Source organism: Nipponia nippon, unplaced genomic scaffold (assembly GCF_047370975.1).
Source record: "Nipponia nippon isolate SJK-2023a ecotype South Korea unplaced genomic scaffold, ASM4737097v1 scaffold_4, whole genome shotgun sequence".
NCBI lineage: Eukaryota > Metazoa > Chordata > Aves > Pelecaniformes > Threskiornithidae > Nipponia > Nipponia nippon.
The window spans coordinates 75482633-75502103 of NW_028262358.1; the positions used below are offsets into that span (position 1 = coordinate 75482633).

General features: G+C 36.7%; 1 protein-coding gene across 1 annotated transcript in view; it reads right to left on the minus strand.

Moving 5' to 3' along the window:
• Positions 1-19471, minus strand: part of CDC40 (cell division cycle 40) — a 42216-nt gene that overhangs the window by 12483 nt on the left and 10262 nt on the right. The window contains exons 2-9 of the mRNA XM_087776687.1: positions 19090-19176; positions 17400-17529; positions 7438-7521; positions 5226-5365; positions 4506-4602; positions 2675-2814; positions 984-1058; positions 260-305 (exon numbers count right to left, since the gene is read on the minus strand). Coding sequence (XP_087632813.1) covers positions 260-305; positions 984-1058; positions 2675-2814; positions 4506-4602; positions 5226-5365; positions 7438-7521; positions 17400-17529; positions 19090-19176 — 799 coding nt within the window. The remainder of the gene's footprint in view (positions 1-259; positions 306-983; positions 1059-2674; positions 2815-4505; positions 4603-5225; positions 5366-7437; positions 7522-17399; positions 17530-19089; positions 19177-19471) is intronic.

A 19471-nucleotide genomic window follows, 5' to 3' on the forward strand; every position in this document is an offset into this window, starting at 1 on the left:
ATTGATGACTGTGGTACACTAATGATTTGTTTTAAGGGTTGTAAGGTGTTATACATCAACATTAAATTGCTTGGAATAATGACAAAGGTTCACTAAAAACTTGCACCTTTTTCAATTTTTATTGCCAAGATTATACTGAATACCATTTGCCTTGGATGCCTACAAGTCCTCTCTATGATAAATGACTAAGCTAAACTAAATCATATCCTTCCATGAAGTTGTTTTAAATATACACCAGTTTAAAAAAAGAGACTATTACCAATAAACGTTCGTAGACATCTTCGATCACCATATACTTCCCATAGCTTGGAGAAAAAAAAAAGGGGGGGGATGGGGAGAAGAGATGTCAATTGTTAAACAGTAACGATGCTGAAATTAAGTGCAAACATATATGGCAACATCTTTTAAGAAATTAATTACAAACATATGACATCTACTGATTAATCACAAGTATCTACCCAGGAACTCACAAGAATGCTCCGTCACCTTTTTGTTAGCAAAACTCCCTTAAAATAACTAAAAAACCCATACCATGTTCCAACTTTAAAGCCCTAAGTTTTCGCTAGTTAAAAAAAAAAAAAAAAAATCAGCTTTTAATATGACATGAGCTGGACTGAAGTAAGATTAGTTCAAGACCACAAATGCTTCAGGAAAACACTTCAGCAGAAACCTATTGCTAGTTGTAAAACTAGGCTTCACAGAAAATGAATTATTATAATAACAAAGGCAATAACCTGAGGAACTTGCAACCTTCTAAATGCTATTACTAAATGATTAACACTGTTCTAACACCCACAGTCTTGGGTATTATTTCTATCTTTTTTTAAATTACAGATTCATTGGAACAATCAAGTGAGAAAAAGAAAAGTAACACAGACAAAAGGTATTTGGTAGAAGTACCAAGTGTTTAAGTATTCTAAAATGCATTGTCTGTATTCAATGATGATATAAAATATATACATGAAAACAGAAAAATAACTCACCTTAATCTTGCAATCCATAGAGCAAGACAAGAGTATATGCCCAGAGAGAGGAAACAATCTAACTGCACTGACACCCTGTAAAGGACATAATTAAACAGTAAGTGGAGCATCTAGATATTTCCTCAGTTCACTTTCTCTCTTTTCTAAGCAAAAAGCTAAACCTTATCTTCATAAAATATACAGATACTGTATCTTGAAAAGAAATAACCTACTGACATTCCATTTTAGAAGCAGCAATGCGCTTTGAACAATTGTTATTGGCAACAGATTGCTTCACTTCAACAGCTGTATATATACACCCTCCTCCAACACTCACACTATTACTGTGGTAAACACAGCAAAGAAATACAAATTGTGGGTTTGGCCACCATTTCTGTGTAACAAGCCTTTTCAGGTGAGGCAGGTGAGGAAGTTTTCCACAAAACATTTCTAGCCAGCTCCATTTCTTACTTATACTACCAGTGGCTTCTGCCTACTGATCTCAGATTCCCTGGGCACAGCATCTTCCCATCTATCTGTATTTCAGGTACTCCTTGCAGAGGAAGTCCAAAGAACCACCAAGTACTCATGGTTTGATGTCCCTTCTTTCCATTTCATGTCAGTTACTCCATTCATATTCCATCCAGTTCCTCCCACCCCTGGATGGAATTGGGTGCTTTATCCTCCCTATTATTGTCTACTTATATCCCCCAGCTTTTCTACATTTGTCAGCCCATCTTTCTTTTGCTTCTCTCATCAATATCATTATTCATCTCCTGTTTGAAAGAAAAAGCTATTTTATGCATCAGTCTGTTCTAATAGGTTAATAGGCAGAGGACTGACTAGAGCTTTGAGGAGGAGATGTTATTCTGGAAAGCACTGATAGTTGCAGCTACAAGCTCTTCGAAGCAGCAATCACTGAAGATGAATTCAGAGCTGTGACTCAACTAAAAAAGGGTAAAAGCTAAAAGTGTTCTCTGTGTCCTGTCTTCCATCTTTCAGATATTATTAAGGTGCTACTCATTGCAGCACAGCATATTCCCTCAAGCAATACTGAAAATTAGAGACAAAAGAAGTAGCAAGTTGACTATAGGCTCTACAAATCCAATCACTGAAACACTTTTTTAATACCAAAATTATGTATACAGTTACAGGCTCTGGCACAAGAAGAAACTGTAAATGTTAAGTAGCATCACCAAAGAAAACGCTTAACAAGGCAGACCTCTCAAAGGTAATAGCTGTATTTGGGAATCCTGTAATGCTGATGCATCATAATCACAAAGCCTATGTAACTTTTCATAAGTTTGATACAAAATAGCCCTTAAGTGCTTTTACTATTAAAAAAAAAAGCATTTTCAGGGATCTCTAGAATTAGCTTTACTCTTATTCAAATAGTAGTTTAGGAAATAACTCCAAATCCCACAGAAGTCACTGAATAATATTTGTCCCTTTAAAGGAGGTCAGGAAGTCACTATGTTCATGAAAAAGTATATGCAGGTAAACCACTGCATTTGATCAGGCAAACACCATGTGTGAGCATGTCACGCAAGCAATTACATGCGTAATGTGGTAAACACAAAAATACTCCCTCCTTCCATTTATAGTTCAGTTTTATAGAAGTTAGTCAGTTTTATAGAAGTTATAGTTAGTTAGCTTCAGACACAAAGGGAAGTGGGTTTTTATGATGCACACTCACAAACATGACTTCCTACCTTTGTATGTCCAGACCACACATGGATTTGTTTCTTTGGAAGATAGCACTTCTCAGGTGGCACTGTAGAACGGAGATTAACTCCAACATCTTGAGGGACATGAAGATAAGATCTCCCCTGATAGTCATACATTTCCTTAACTGAAAAGGTAAACACAGAATTCTGAGAATCCAAGAGCCTATATTTTGAGAGGTTATGATCTTCGAAAGGCTCAATAGCCACACACAATTAAGGTTTTTCTCAACACAGCTGCTCTGCTGTGAAGTGGGGGGCGGGGTGGAGAGAAGAACCCACTTCATAGGACACAGATGTGGAGTCCTATTTGACATCAGTTGAGCTCAAAGTAAGTCATTTCAGCAAAGCCTGCTTGGAATCTGATCATCTGAACATTAAGACAATCTCCCCCCTACACATATTACTCATCAAACAGCAAGAGAGTTCCTCTGACCAACAAGGGTTTGCTCACACTAACTCTACACAGATTATAATGTGCAGCTCTAACCCTGGCATTTGCTTGCAATTCACATTCCTGCCAGCTCTGTTCTGTGTCAGTCACCTCAACAGAATTACAAACCGGAGGAAAAAAAAGATCCATTTGGCCAGTGTGAAACAATATTGGTCAGCAGTAGCCAACAGCTGCTCTTTAACTAGATTTAAGAAGTGATTGGACAGTCAGACATGCAGGGATGCATTGTGCACGGAAATGGATATTTCAGAGTAGACTTGTGTTGGATAGCCATGACACTAAGCCGTGCACTGATTAAATTAATTTCTCAGTTTCTGGGATATTGTTATGGCAGTTTTGGTTGTACAAGTGACCTCCTGCACAGTATCAATGTTTACACACATCTACAAAATGGCACATTCCTGGGATGTTTGTGTTTGAGAAGACTAAAGTTTACCTTGTAAGGTCTTTCACTGTGAAACTTCAGGCAGAGGCCATGAAAAGTTGGATACAAAATAATTATTCTATAGGAGGCTCGCTGGTTAAAATTTCAGGTTTGTTACGCTTGTCACTATTCAATAAATATTGTCACGATCTACTACATATAAACAGAATGAAGTACTAATGTCAGCAATGCATATCTCGTATCCACTTGTTCTTTAATACACGTAAGAAAGGATGCTCCAGCTTGTGCCTGTGAGCCTGGCTGTAGAAAGTGGTAAACAAAGAGAGACTTGGTTTACCTAACTACCTGTGCCAAGTAATATAAGGCAGGACTGTTTTGCATGCAGAGAGTTGAAATAACAGTTTCCAAAAATCACATACTTTTACTTACTTACCAAATAATTTTCTTTGAGGTACCACATGCTATAGCCTTCCGTAGGGTAATTATTTGATACACAATTATTCATAGTATGACAGCAAGAATATTTACATTAAGAACTGAGGAAGTATAAAGTCCAAGTGATTTTCTAAATTGCATGTAAGCCATAACTCAAAGCACTACCTGCTGATGAAAGTACTGACACATAAAACCGCAGTAATTCTGAAGCTGAAACTAAGCCAAACTCATAACTTTAAAGTGTTTGCTCTGTTAAATAGAAAAGGGATATGTGCATCTAGTACCATTAAAAATAAATAAATAAAACCAGTACCCTGAAAGATGACATTTCCACGCTGCTCTTCACAGTATGAACAGGAATTAGTCCAAGTTTATCTCTTTCCCTGTCCTTTATGCTTATGCATGTGAGCGCTATTATCTCCAATACAGAAACACCAAGGTGCCTCAGCAAAACTGCTGAGGCTGTCTGCCATCCTTACTAATTAACACAGCAGGCAAGAAAACAGTGAGCAAGAAAATGAGAACAGGCAGGAAGATGCCATTACCATGTAATATAGTCTTCTCCTCTCCAGGTTTATCATCTTCTAGTTTTCCTCTCTTCTGCCTCTTAGCTGTTATTTCATCCAACTCTTTCTGTTCTTCCTGGAAAAATAAACCATGATCTTGACTTTTAAAAATTCAACATTCAGAATCACAGAACAAAATCCAGAACTGTGCTACTGTTTACTTACTATTAATAGCACATTTATTTGCTAAATGAGATTAGAAATACTTCTAAGCATCAATAAAGATAATACCTTTTTCAAAACCAGAATAATTTAAAAAAAGCTATGTACACTGAAAAGAATGAAATACTATTGTTTTATTCATAGACTACAGCTAAGCATCACTGACTGAAGAAGGACATTTGTTGGTTGGAGAGGGTTTTTTCTGGGGCGGAATTGTTTTTCTATTTGTTTTTTTCTTTTCTTTTTTAAAGAAGTTTTACTTTCAGTTCTTTTCAAGCTGCTTCTGTTTATAAACATCTTTTAATCAGACTCTACACACTACACACAAATACCATTAATCTTATTTCCAAGCAGCCTTGCAAATAATTGAATTCAGAATATTCAAAACACCTTATTTGGACATACCACCTGACATGTTTCTATCACCCTAAAGCATGGATCTTCTGCTTGGAAAAGCTACTAGTGCACCTGGATCTCTGTTAAAACCACTGCAACGTATTAACAATTTGTATCTATTGTGTTAAAAGTAGTACTTACTTCTGATGGTTTAGCTACTTCTTTTTCATCAATATACTTTGCCCATGGTCCCAGAAAACCATCAATATTAGATGCATCATTCTCCTTGAATTTCTTCCTTTTTTCAATTTTCCTTTGTCCCGTTTCAAACACTGTTAAACCTGAAGAAAGAAACAATGCACTGCCTAGCTGCTAACACAGAATATAACATCATAGGTCACATTACAGCCAGTTTAAAAGAAAAAAAACAAAACCAAAACAAAAAAACAAACACAAAACATCATCACTCCTTCCAATACACACAGCAAAATGGAAAAAACATTTCAGCAAAATTGGCCAAAGCATTGCTAACTTTTCTAACTATAAACACTGCTAACTATGTACAATAACAGAAGAACCACTTAAACTGTGCATCATGGTTTGTTAGATTATTTAACCATGCATGTACCCATGCATTTTTAACAATAAGTCTGTAGACTGTAGGAATACATTCATTTTCATACTTCAATTAGTGCAGTGTTTGAAAGAGTCCTAACAATTGGCTTCTGATCCCCCCTCACCTCTCTGTTTCTTAAAAAAAAAAAAAAACAAACCAAACCAAAATAAGACAAATCTCCCAAAACCCCAACCACAACTGTGTATTTCAATGTAGTAAAAAGTCATAGAATCATAGAATGGTTTGGGTTGGAAGGGACCTTTAAAGGTCATCTAGTCCAACCCTCCTGCAATGAGCAGCAACATCTTCAACTAGATCAGGTTGCTCAGAGCCCCATCCACCCTGACCTTGAATGTTTCCAGGGATGGGGCATCTACAACCTTTCTGGGCAACCTGTTCCAGTGTTTCACCACCCTCGTCGTAAGAAATTTCTTCCTTAGATCTAGTCTGAATCTACCCTCTTTTAGTTTAAAACCAGTACCCCTTGTCCTATCACTACAAGCACTATTAAATAGTCTGTCCCCATTGACACAGTCATCTACCTCCAACCACTGTCTTGTTCTTTCATATAAGTGCTAGCTTTTCACAAATGCTATGCCCTCAGAATTCCATTTGTCAAAACCATTAAATAATATCGATATGAGAGGAAAAAAAAATAAAGGTAAAAGATGTTAAAGTAATGACTTAAAAGTTTTTCAAAAGGTTGTATATACAATTATGTGCAATTTTCAGACAATGTTTTCCTACAGCATCAATAATACTCATCTAGTGCAAAGAAGCCAAAAAGAGCTTTGTATAATCAAGGGGAAATAGGCAACATAAAAATTAAAGTAATGATCATATGAAGGAATCGTACATTAATGAAGAGTTTTCTTAAAATAAATTACTAAAATTCCGTTATGAAAAGGTTCTTTTTTTTTATTTTTGAAATGATTTAATCTTAGCCATTTCTGTTTAATGTCTGTAGCTGCTATACCAAAATAAGTCTATTTTCTTTATTTTACTTTGGAGGGAAAGAGTGAAATAACCTTGGATATATTCTGTGGAAGAGGACAAAGAAATAAAGAACCTTTGAATACACATGTGAATAAGATGTTAGAAAAAGACATGCAAGGGAAAGCATTACTGTGAAGTTTACACAGGTACAATTTTCCAATGCAAATAAGTCACTTTGATACAAGATATTTAACACCCAAAGTATTAATTACAAACCCCAGGCCTCTGGTAGTCAATCCTCCCAGTGGCACGCTATGCCTTTACCATTTGGCAACCTTCCAATGGTTTTTCTTTTCCAAATAACGCAAACAGCTTAACTCTGCTAAGCAGAGATAACATACAGTTCCCAACAGAATGCTAGAGGTTGCATACAGAGTGATCAGTTTGCTACTGAGTAGCACAGTTAAGGTGATTAGCCCAATATACAAGTATCCTGATGCAGACATATGACAATTTTAGCTAAGACAGAATTTAAGAGGACCAAAAAGCTCTGTTTCAAATATACAGGTCAATTCTTTTCACGTAACGGCACATGCTAGGTTCCAATTACAAATCCTAATTTGAAATTTTGACGTAATGATAGCCTGAAATATTTGCTACTTTGGGAAAACAAAGCCCCCCAATCTCTCTCTTCCCTCTTCACATTACAATTGCAACACATCTTCATTTATTGTGTCTTTGGACATGGGTAAGTCTCTCATAATTCCTTCCTTTGCTGATACCTATTTCATCTCTTAGTGAAGAAGAAACAGAAACAGTCATCAGTTGCAAGTCATTTGTATGAGATTCTGAATTATTTACCTTGATTTTTTTCAGCTTCTTCTACAGAACCAATATATTTGGTAGCAACTTCGGGGTTATCTATAGAGGGATCTAATGCATAACCTAGAACAACAGGAGAAGTAAAATACTGTTATTTCAAGCTTTTTAGTTTTGTACAACTTTTATTACTCCCCCTGCGCCCCCATGAAATTTTTTCCCTGTTGGCTCTCAAGGGATGAGGAAGGGTTGATACTTCAAAATCACATCCACCTTTCACTTGGCTTGAGTATTAAGATTACAATGAAGTATTATCATGAGGCCCTTGAGTATGCATTGCCGCCAGAATGCTTAAATTTGCACAAGATAGAGAAGCAAATAAATACCATAGGCAAGAGTTCACATAAGACACAAAGGGAGGGTAGTCACAGGAAGCAAAGGCACAGAACCTTTCTGGTGGGAAGGGACCTCAGGAGGCCCTTGGCCCAACACCCTGCCCCAAGTGAGTTCAACACTGAATTCAGACCAGTTTGCTGTAATGCAAACATTAGATTTTGAAATGCCATAGCAACCTCTTCTTCTTGTAACATGGCATAAGGAAAAGACAAGCTCAAAATCTTATGTTAGTGACACGTGATTTTAAACAGATGCTGCTTTAGTTCAGGGCACTGTTCCTTGGTTTGTGAAGCCAGTAAGTCACACTGAAACCAGCCCGTTGCTGCTGCACACAGAGAGCCCTCTGGCTTCAGCAGCAGCCCCTTGGCCCCGCAGCCCCCTGCCCTGCCCTGCCCGCTACCTCTGCTGGGTCAAAGAGAGTGCTACTCATCTCTGGCAGTCCTGGGGATGGCGGCAGCTGGGAGGAAGAGGACAGAGGTGGGGAAAAAATGAAAGCAAATGAAGCTTTCTAGGGCTTTGTGCATATTCTGTCTCCTCCAGCAGAAATTATTTCATCTTCCTCCTGCCAGAGTTGGGAAAGCTTGTTCCTTCGACTTGAAAGCAGTTGCTTTAACTAACGTGGATGGTATCAGAAGCAGCAGCAATGGCCTTTAATTTTTTAAAGAATTAAGTACTCACATCTTCATTTCCTGATTACAGCTATTGAGCCTCATTAAAAAAAAACACGACAAAAAACTGCTGCATTTACTCTTATAAATAATTTATAAAATGTATCAGCATTTCATAGATATTCAGGATATCTACAATTTTTGATACAGAGGGTCTCATTTTAATACACATCTTACAGTTTTTCTCCATTTCTCCTGAAGTGGATAGCATGATCTTATGAGAATAAGCTAGACAAATAAATTAATCTAGTTTCCAAGGAACAGGTGCACTGAAGAGTTACTGACCACCATGGCTTTTTTTTGGGAAAGACTGCACCCTGGTGGACATATCACCAATTTTTATTAAATATTATTCAAGTGACAAAATGTCCCTTGAGGACCCAGTGAGAATTTCTCCAGATCAGGAAGAAATAAAAAGGCAAAAAAAAAAAAAAAGCAATGAAGATATTAAACCACCAGTAAAAGTAATCACACACACAAAATCAAAGAAAACCTACAGCATACAATCTAATTCTTGTATTTTTGTTGATTCACAGAGACAGTCATGAACAGTGGGAGATTATCCAGTCCACCCCAGAGACCAATGGCCCATAAAAGCACTTGGGTGCATACAAGTTGAGAACCTATCAACATCATCCCAATAGCCAAAGGAGATCATCTCTCCAGCCATTTCTTAGAAAGACTAGTGTCCTAGAAGATGGTCCAGTTAATTTCTTTTTAGATGCTGGAAAAAATTAATATTATTGAAATTAGTAGAAGAGCCATACCAAGAACACAGCAAGTGTTCCCCTACAAACAGAGCAATCCATCTGCAGACCAACTCTCAAGCTTCAAACCTGGTAAGACCCAGTTGTGGAACAACATATGCCCACATGCTCCGTGAGTACGATATAGGGAGAGAAATATATACCGATGCCCTCTTATGAAATATAAATTCCCACTATACCTAAACCAAACAACAAAAAAATTATTCTAGACTATTATTAGGATTTACTTCCATGGATAACCCAACTGAGCAGATGCTGCAATTAGACTTTGGCTAATTTAACTGCCTGCTTTTATTAAGCCACTATTTCAATGAGTTCTTTTCCATGCTATAAGGTTTCTGTTAACAGCAGAGAGATATTACTTTGGATTTATGTCAAAATCAATACAGTGGTTTCCTTGTCCTCCAACTGTATTGACACAGTCTCTGGGTCTCTATTTGCTCGGTACTTGTAAAAGAGGGACAGTATTCTAATGAATAGGGCCCCTGGGCCAAGCACAGCTTCCCATGGAAGCAGAGACTTCTCATAGCTGGGTTGAATTTGGTCCAGCAGCATTCTCATAGAAAAGCTCTGAACAATTTCTACTTTCTAGTGGATATGTGAAAGAGAATCTTTTCTTTCTGGCTGGGACTCCTAAACGCAGCTGCAAAAGACAGCTTGCTTTTATCCTACTCAGCTGGTATGCCATATAATGTGCCCTGACTTCTACATCTCCTTCAGTTTTACTTAGGAGGTAGATATTTCATGCCACGTTTTAGCAAGGAAAGGTACAATTCCACCTACATCCGTAATTTCAATGCACCTGAAAATGGTTGGTTAAATAATCAGACTTTGATGTGCATTCCAGAAAGACAGCTAATTAAAGTATGTTTACGCCGTACTGTGCAATGCAGCATACAGAGACCCAAGGTAGCTCAGGTACGTGGAAAAATACAGCTGGACTAACCCATACTGACTGCACTGGCCTCTCCACAGAATCAAAGTAATCAGAGAATAAAGTGCCTACCATTTTAAGAGGTAATTGTGACTGTAGGTGTTGCATGTAACATGAGTAGATGAAAAAAAAATAAAAATCAGAAGCGTTATTTCCAAGTCAGAGTCATTTTAAGCTCTTAAAATATCGGTCTTACTGATTAAGTAATCCTGTTATAACCAAGTTACTGAATACTCATAAGGAGCTTTGAGATTCATGGACAGAAGACTGTTTCTTATTAAATAAAATACTAAATGCTGCATGAATGAAGCAGTCCACTTCTAGGATGAGTACTGGTGCTGAAATAGCTATGAAATAATTTTTCTACCATATTCATGAACAGTTTGTGTGCAGCATATAGAAAATAATCCATAATTCTGCTTCACACTGAAAATTTATATATGCCCACATAATCAAGGAGACTATATTGCCCCTTTTTAAAAAAAAAACAAACAAAAAAACACCTGCTCAAAAGGGAATTTTCAAGAAACTTCAAGACTGCTTCTGCTGAGGGTACAGATACAGAAGAACAAACAAGTGCCTGTATTTTAGGACTTCCTAGTCTTTTTAGCCATGCTCCCAGGACTACAACATTGGAAAAATAATGCTAGTTAAGCTTTTGGCCATTTACATCCTAACGGCTTGTAAAGAGAAATTTGTTTTTTCTAGAAATAAAGCCTTCTATTTAATAGCTGAAATTATGTAAGAAGATTGCCTTACATCAATGGATTCAAAATAGCGTAGATTACCTACGACTGCAGATGTAAAACTGGTTACCAATTACAAAAAGGTCAGACTCTTTACAGAGTAATTATTAATGGCTTTCCATCAAACTGGGAGAGGATCTTATACAAGATTATAAAATGGCCTGCCTGGACTATTTTATTCAATATTTTTATGGATTATGCCATCAGCAAGGGATCACATAGCTGTAAAACCTGCAGCTGACAAGTGTGAAATATTTCACTTCAGCAAAGACATGCTGAATGACAAATAGCAAAAACAAAAAAAAAAAAAAAAGAAAATGACTGATTAGGTTCAGGGGAAAAAAAATACAGGTTGCAAGGGTAGTGGTGTTGATACAGTTAACAAGTCTATCTGACACCAATGAGAAAAAAAAAAGAAAAAAGAAATCTGAGGTTTATTGCAAAGGAAAAACCATGTAAAACGTGGAACAGCACTGGCAAGGCCAGGCCTAATCTAGACTGGTGTGTCCAGTTTTAAGCAATGTATTTGAAAGAAAAATTTAGATAAAAATTGAGAGTAACAAGAATGAGAGAACGTTGGGGGTGGGCAAAAGGCCCAGAAAACACTGAAGAAACATGCTTGTCGGTCTAAAGAGAGATGAAGGACAGAAGGTGAAAAACTAATCGACCCAAAGGTAGTTTCAATACGCAAAACATTACAGACAACAATGACCCATGGCTTGATAGGGCTGCTGAAGGGAACATGAGGAATAGTTTTAATTTGCAGCACAGAAGGTTCAGGGTGGTACCAAGAAAATCTCAACTATTACACTCGTGAAAAAACTGCACCTACAATATTTATATAGATTTTAAAACCATGCAAAATAGTATAAAAATAGAAATGACCTTGAAGCAATTCTGACTTAAGAGATCTGACTAGATTACTGTTTTCAAGCTGTTGTCTGTGGATACAGGACCTGAATATCCCCTGACAGTAGAAAAGTGACTCACTTAAGCTATGGTATTTTTGAATTTGTATAAAATACATTCTGGAAGGGCAGCTCCTTCTCAAGAGGTTGTTTACTGCAAAGAGAAGCTGCAGATCTTAACCCTGATGTGGAGAACATCTCCAGTGCCTGCGTCAACTTCACCTCTCCAAACTCCTGGAATGAAGGGAACCTTACTGAAATGGGTAGGTCTCATCTAGATTTAAAAGGTTGTTGGCACTGAGAAGGTTCAGAGAGTGCTTTTTGATGAAATAGTTGGGGATAGCCAATAGTTAAAGAAAAATAAGCAATTTGGAATGACACGCGATCTTAAAAAAGCCATATCCTTAAGCAAAAGGTAGCACAGAAATCTGAAATCTCTGATAACAGCGACAGCAATAAGCACAGAATCCTATTTAAATGGAAAACCCAAGCATGCATACAAAACGTCAGAGGCTAAAAATAATACATAGTGAAATTGGAATATCGTTTTAAATTCATAAACTAACATAATTGGTAGGACAATACTGACATAATTGGATAGAATACACTCTTTACCAGGTAGAAAGAACACAGAAGTAAGATGGTCATACCAGTGGAGAAAAACATGCTATATGCTACAGAAAGCTTAAAGACAAATCAGATTAACAAGTTAATAGCATTAACAAGCACTAAAGGATCCTTTGGACTGAAATTCCAGATTTAAGTAATGGTGAGTGCAGTTGCCAGGACTCCCTTACTGACCGTTCAGCCAGAAGATGTGATAACCATGAAATGGTAACAGAGGTTAAAAAGGTGATAGGGAAAGAAGCACAGTAATAATGACATATTTTAGTCACCTTGTACTACGCTGTGCAAATCTCACACCAAGAGGTGACGAAAACAGCATTTTTACACAATGTACTTGTACCATGAAGCAGTCATGTTAGAGACTCACATAAAAAAAAGCCAATTGAACAGTGCAGGAAACTTGATTTTAAGACTTTTTTTCTAAGGATACACATTTTAACAATGACCATAACGCGTTATAAATCAACATTGTTGAGGAAGCAAAGAAACCCGTAAAAACATTTACTACAATTATCTCAATCTCAAAACAGGAGGGCTATATTAAGCAAAGAAGATTTTAAAAAGGAGCATAAAGTGAGCACCAAAGGGTAAAGCCTTTTCCAAATGCAGGGACACTTCAAAGACATCATGTAGGAGAAAAAGAACTAATGCCTGCCAGCTATTAAAAGAAGACTTTAAAGAGACCAGAAGGAAATGAGCACAGCTGAACAGTATGTAAAGAGAAACTATTAGAAATACGGAACTATTCTTCAAAGAGCTGAAGTTGCATCCAAATGCAAAAAATACAACGAACCAAACTCTAGCAGACAAAGTAAACACTACAGTAAGGCAGCTCCCCCTCTGCCCCCCAAGCAAGGAGCAAACCACATAAGGTATAAAAACTAACACTTGTCCTTTGTCAAAAACTGGAGGGACAGAAAGCATACCAGACAGCATGTAGGCCAACAACTGATGGAGGAATGAAAAGAGAGCATCAGTGAGGTTTTTTTAAACACATGTTCGTTATGGAGGAGCTTAGGTAGGCTCCTGTGCCAGAACCCTTCTTTATGGGTAACATGACAACATATCTACCTCAAAGTGAAATGTCAGGAGACTAAAGAGTCAAATAAATGGTAACAAAACACCAGGACCAGATGGTAGTCATCCAAGAGATCTAAAGCCGAACCACAGTGCAAAAACTCTTGCCTAATATCGCCTCAATATGATAGAAATGGAACGTGTCAAATACGATGCCAACTTTCAAAAGATGCTTCAGAGGAGATCTGGGGAACTACAGGTCAACCAGCCAGACATTTGTATGGCTGGAAGTTTCAAGCAGTAGAAACTATAATAAAGAAAACAACGAGTAGGCACTTGGATGAGCATTATATATTGCAGCAGAGCAGACAACGCAGCTTCCTGTACAGGTAAATTACAATGACAAAACCTCCAGAATATTTCTGAGCATGTGAATGAGCAAAGCTTCATTGATGTTGGATACCTTTACAAAACAGGTAACAGGGTGCCTCAAAGACACTTTAAAAAAACCCATAGATCTTTACATGGTCAATTGATTAAAAGTTGTTAAAACACTGGCAAGAATAAATGGTCAGTTTCCACAGCACAGGAAAGTTGCTAGCAGATCCATGCTCAGGCCCATGCTGTTCAACGTATTGATAAATGATCCGGAAAAAGAGAGCAAGTAGCTTTTACAAAGTTACACAAAGTCGTAGAGAAAAATGTAATGTTAAGAATTCTTAGAAACTGAAGGGAAAAAGTCTGTCACTTTATTAAGACACAGAACAAATTCATGGTGAGATTACATGTTAAATGCTGTGCACAGATTTGCTGTTCATCTCAGGAACGAGAGAGGGGAAGCAGCAGAGACATAGAACAGAAACAAGCACAGCCAAGGGCATGGAAAGGCTGCAACAGAGGAACACAAAACATTGACCAGATCTTTTCAGGTGGAAAAAAAGCAGACTGAAACAAAGCTATGGCCAAGATCTATAAAATAAGGAATGACACAGAAATGGCGAATAAGAAATGACTGCTCATTGTGTCTTCCAACACAAAAGACATGGGGATATCAACTCAAACTAGAAGGTTGTTAAGTTCCACAAGTTCAAAACAGAGATACTTCCTCACACGAGGTGCTGGTAAGCTGCAGAACTGCCTGCAATAGGTTACTACGTACACAGAAAAATTATACAGGTTCAAGAAGCAGCTGGACAAATTTGTCAAAAACAAAATCCAAACAAAACCAACAAATTCGCTGAAAATTAAGAGAGACATTGCCTTTGGTTGAGAGACTGCATATTTTAAAAAAGTATTCAGAGGTATCACTATTCGCTTGCTTCTTTCTTCTACTCCTCTCTAGGTACTCATTGCAGCCCACCTGTCTAACAGGATAAAAGGCTGCAAGGACCCTCAGCCAACGACAGCATGGATGTTCTCAGCTACCCAACCATCACAAGGAAAAAGTACTTTCAGCAGTAAATATTTAGTGCAAGAGAAGTAGACGAGAAAGACTGCCAAAAAATACTTGGGTTTCATCAATATATATATTTCTCACTTAATATGTATTAACTTTCAAGATGATATATAAAGTTTCTTTTTTTTTTTTTTTTTTTTTTTTTTTGAAAGACTTTGCCGCAGTTGAGCTGTTTTGGATACAAGACAGAGGATGGCAAATGAGATCATGTACCACACTCATCCTTCATTTATAGTCACTGCTTATCTACATGCTAGCCATTGCAGATTTGTTTGAGACCACCTGCCTTAGCACAATGGTGCTAAACAGCCTAACAGAGGCCAGAGGTCTCAAGATCTGCAGCTTTTAATTAAGAGGTTTACTCTCTGTTCTTCCAATATGTTACGACTTAGTCATTAAAAACATGTATGACTTAGATTTATGCCTAGCAATTATACTTGCGTTTTTATACTTGGTCTTTTCCGAGAAGATATTTATTACCTCCTTCCAAATGGAAAAGAGAATACTGAATTTTTTAACAGACAACTTTTTGACAACTTAAAGGAGTGCTGGTTTTAACAGACCTTCTAGTGAGCCAGGATATCATGCTCATTTATCGCATCTTCTAGCTTGAACTTCAGCTTCTCAGTGCTTGTTCTTGCAGTTTAAATTGCCTGTCTCAGCCTTTTCATAGCTCCATTTTCACCGTACCCAGATCATTATCTATTGAATATTTCTAGAAAGCTGAATATGATAGTTGCACAGTTGCCAATGTTATCAGTCCTAAAAATATATTTTTATACTCTCTTGTAATACAGCTTTCAAGGCAGTTGCTGTACACTGATGATATAAACCAATAGCAGGAGCTTTGAGTAGACTTACTAGTTCCATCCTCTCCCAAACGAAACTTCACAAACAAAAAAAACCCCAAACCAAACACTATATGCCTACAGACCCTTTTTTCCCCAATGCCTGCTTTACACACGCGCACACACAAATGCACAACACACACAATGCAACATTTAATTTCATAGAACAAAATCTAATCTGTCTGTTCAGATCCTGAATAGGCTCCTACATGCATTGTCTGTCAAGTTCTAACATCAGAATTGCAGTCAAGTAAGTTAGAGTTATGCTATGGAACTAGACATCCATTTCTTAATATTGGCATTTTGCTTATATTCCACATCCTAACAACTCAATGAAAAGTACCTATTAGCTAAAATTGTGTAAAAGAAAAAACCTGTCTTAAATATATTTCAATTTTTAAAATTTACAAGAAAACCTCTAATAAAACCCAAATACGAAGAGAAACTGAGAATGTTATAGTCTCTGATTTTAGGTGATTTTTTTCTTCCAGGTTTCACTGTAATACATGGCTCCCACAGACGTTAGCAATAAAGTCCCAATCTTGTCCATCACAGAATGCAGCAAGTGAATTCATGCATGCATAAAGCCCTAATGAATTTAAGGGGACTCGTGTGTAGGGAGGTGATTTTGAGGCACAACAGTTTGCAGGGAGTAGTATTTTGAATGTAAATATGAATAAAGAAAGATGCAAGTCTATCGTGCAAAATGTTGAGTGTTGTGACACTAAGTTTACACAGGAAGTATTAGAACTTGCCTAATAGACTGAATTTTAAGAATATAAAGTGATAATCTGAAAACAAAGATTCATATTTGCAAGACAAGCACTTGCAGTCCAGTTTAAAACAGAAGTGAAAGCTTACAATGAAACACAGAAGAAAAATTAGCTACTGTTATATGTAAATACATGGCAGTCTGTTCTTTCAAACGTGTCCAAAAGAGTGCTTAGAATCCATAGTCCTTCCATGTTTTCCCTATTAAAAAAATCCATTTATCTTACAATCCATAAAAAGTCTATTTGAAACTCAAGCCTCTCCAAAACTCAAATGTTTTATTTTTCAAATGCAACTATTTACAAGTGAAAAGGTTCTTCCAGATAAGAAAGCAGCAACTATAATAGGCACCAATATAAAGTTCTTTGGGTCTGTCTTCGCTAAGAATATTCCCACTTTTTTCAACTCCTGTTCATTCAGCTTGTATCTACGGGCAACCACTCCGAAGAACATGACAACTCAGTAAGGCTTCCTTTTGGTTTTGAGAGCTACCTTTAGTTAGAATTACATGAAAGAATCTATTTGCATAACAGATCTACAGTTATTTGTCATATTAAAAGTGTGAAATTTTGATTTATGTTTTTTACACTAATGCAACTAATGGAAGGATTAATTAGGAGGAGTTTGGTAGGAGGTCATACACTTGGTTACGGTTTCAAGGAATTACAAAATCAGATTTCCCAAATAAATACTATGATCTCCAGCTGTATGGATTTGCATTCAAAGACCTTTCCCCATTTTAGTAAGTCTGTTAAAAAGCAATTTACAGAACTTGCAGTCCTATTAACTGTTCTATAGAGAACAATTTCTTTTGTCCAACCTGGGCATAATAAAGGTGGAGGTGAATTACACTGTTAAGGACTTACCATAGGTTGCAAACGTTCTTCTTTGTTGTTCAAACATGAAATCATTGATGTGAGCTGGTTCTGCATATCCAGAAAGCATATTTCTAGGTGCAGCCATTTGTTGAGTCCTAAATGGGTTTTCTGGTCCAAACTACATCAACAACGTTAAAAGAAAGTATATCAGAATTACTAATTTCTTATTTATTTGTATGTACTTTTTCAGGAAAAATACAGGAAAAAAAAAAGACTTGTCTTTCAAAAACTGTAATGCAAAATCACTTCAACTTTGTATTTCTTTATGACTACTGAATAAGCTGCTTAGTCTGTTATTTTTACACAGTAATTGCTTACACAGTTGCTTTGAACAGTTTGTTTCATGACTGAACCTTCTAGCCTGTATTACTGGTACAGAAGACAAACCAATATCAACTAGTCAACACAAAACACTGCCATTCAGTACGTGATCAGTACAAGCATTCAGAAGACAAAACCACAGCATACCGTCCCTTGTAAGGGGATGATATCAAGAAAGAGATATCAGGTTCTACTAAACTCATGTACTTAATGCAAAAATTACACCGCCAAGAATACTTTCGTGCATTTAAAAAGCAACTAGGGACTTGATATATTATTCCAGGAAATACACTTATGAAACCCTGCCTTGCTTTTCTTCTTGCAGGATGACAACCATACCATGGCTAGGGAAAAGAAGAGTGAATACAAAAAAAATGCAATACACTGAGACTAATATCAAACTAAATTTAATTGTAACTCCTGTGCTCGTCAGCCATATTTGCCGACACCTGAGTCTGTCCCACATTAGGCTTCCCTAACTAAAACACTTGCACAAAGTAACATTGTAATAAGTTTAAATCAGTATTTTTGCTCACACACTTCATGGCTTTGGTATGTTGCAAAATTAAAGTCTGCTATGAAAAGGCCAATTTATGTGGTTCTACAAAAGGTTTTCTAAACATAAAGCATAACTACTGTAGAAATTTCAGATTGATGCAACCTTTGTCTACCTGGAATGCTAACCCCTGGTCTAACAGAAGACAAACTGTACAAAGAAGTTCAATACTGAAAAAAGTTAAATGCTCAAACAGCTATTTTTATCTTTCAGATAACCTGTCGGTTATAATAATAGAAAGTGGTTCACATGGCACCAGGCAGTCCACATTCAGCCTAAAATGGTTTTTCACTATACACATTTAGCATAGCTTAAGTTACTAAAATACTTAACATTGATGTGAATAGTTATACTGAAAGTACTTGGATTTTAATTTTAAATCCTCCTCTTAAAAACCATATATCCACAAGACTTACAACCATTCATTTTGCTCTAAGTAGCATAATGAGTAAATAGCAAAAATGTGAAAATAGTAAGAGACTACTTTAATGCAGTTCATGTTTTACTCAACATCTTTATAATGCTGTTTTCCTAGCTTGACTTTTAATTTCTGTAGCTGTAATTCTGATAAACACTTCAAGATTCTTCTTAGAAAAGCTTTGTGCAGAATATTAAAATTCAAGCATTAAAAATACCAACACATCTGTGTAGAATCTTTTTTTAATTTGCCCAAACTAGATTCCAAAATACAGCAAGTATTCAAAGAAGATATGTCTTATATGAATTTCACACGAGATTTATAGAACCTCTGCCCTTTAAGCCAAAGGCATTTCTGCTCTAAAGATCAATATTGTTTCTTACCTCAGGTGCAAACATGGTATCATAAGTGGGATTGTATTGAACTTCCTTGATAGCAGGATCAAGGTGGACTCCTGTTTCCACATCTTCCTGAAATAAAACAGACATATTAATAAACCATTTTTCACATACAGACTTTTAAATGTATGACATTACCCCATTTCAGACAAAATTAGGGCTGTAGTTTAAGTTGACACTTTCAGTACTATGAAAGGAGAAGAGTAGCTTGGCCAAAGTTTCTGTTTTTGAAAAATACTGATTGCAAAACCAATGTTGGGCCCTCACTGAGAAATTCATCTAAGATACACGCAGAATTTTGCATATGTATGATTACTTTTTTTATTTTAAAGACTTCATGCACACATTTGAAAAACAGTAGCAAGAT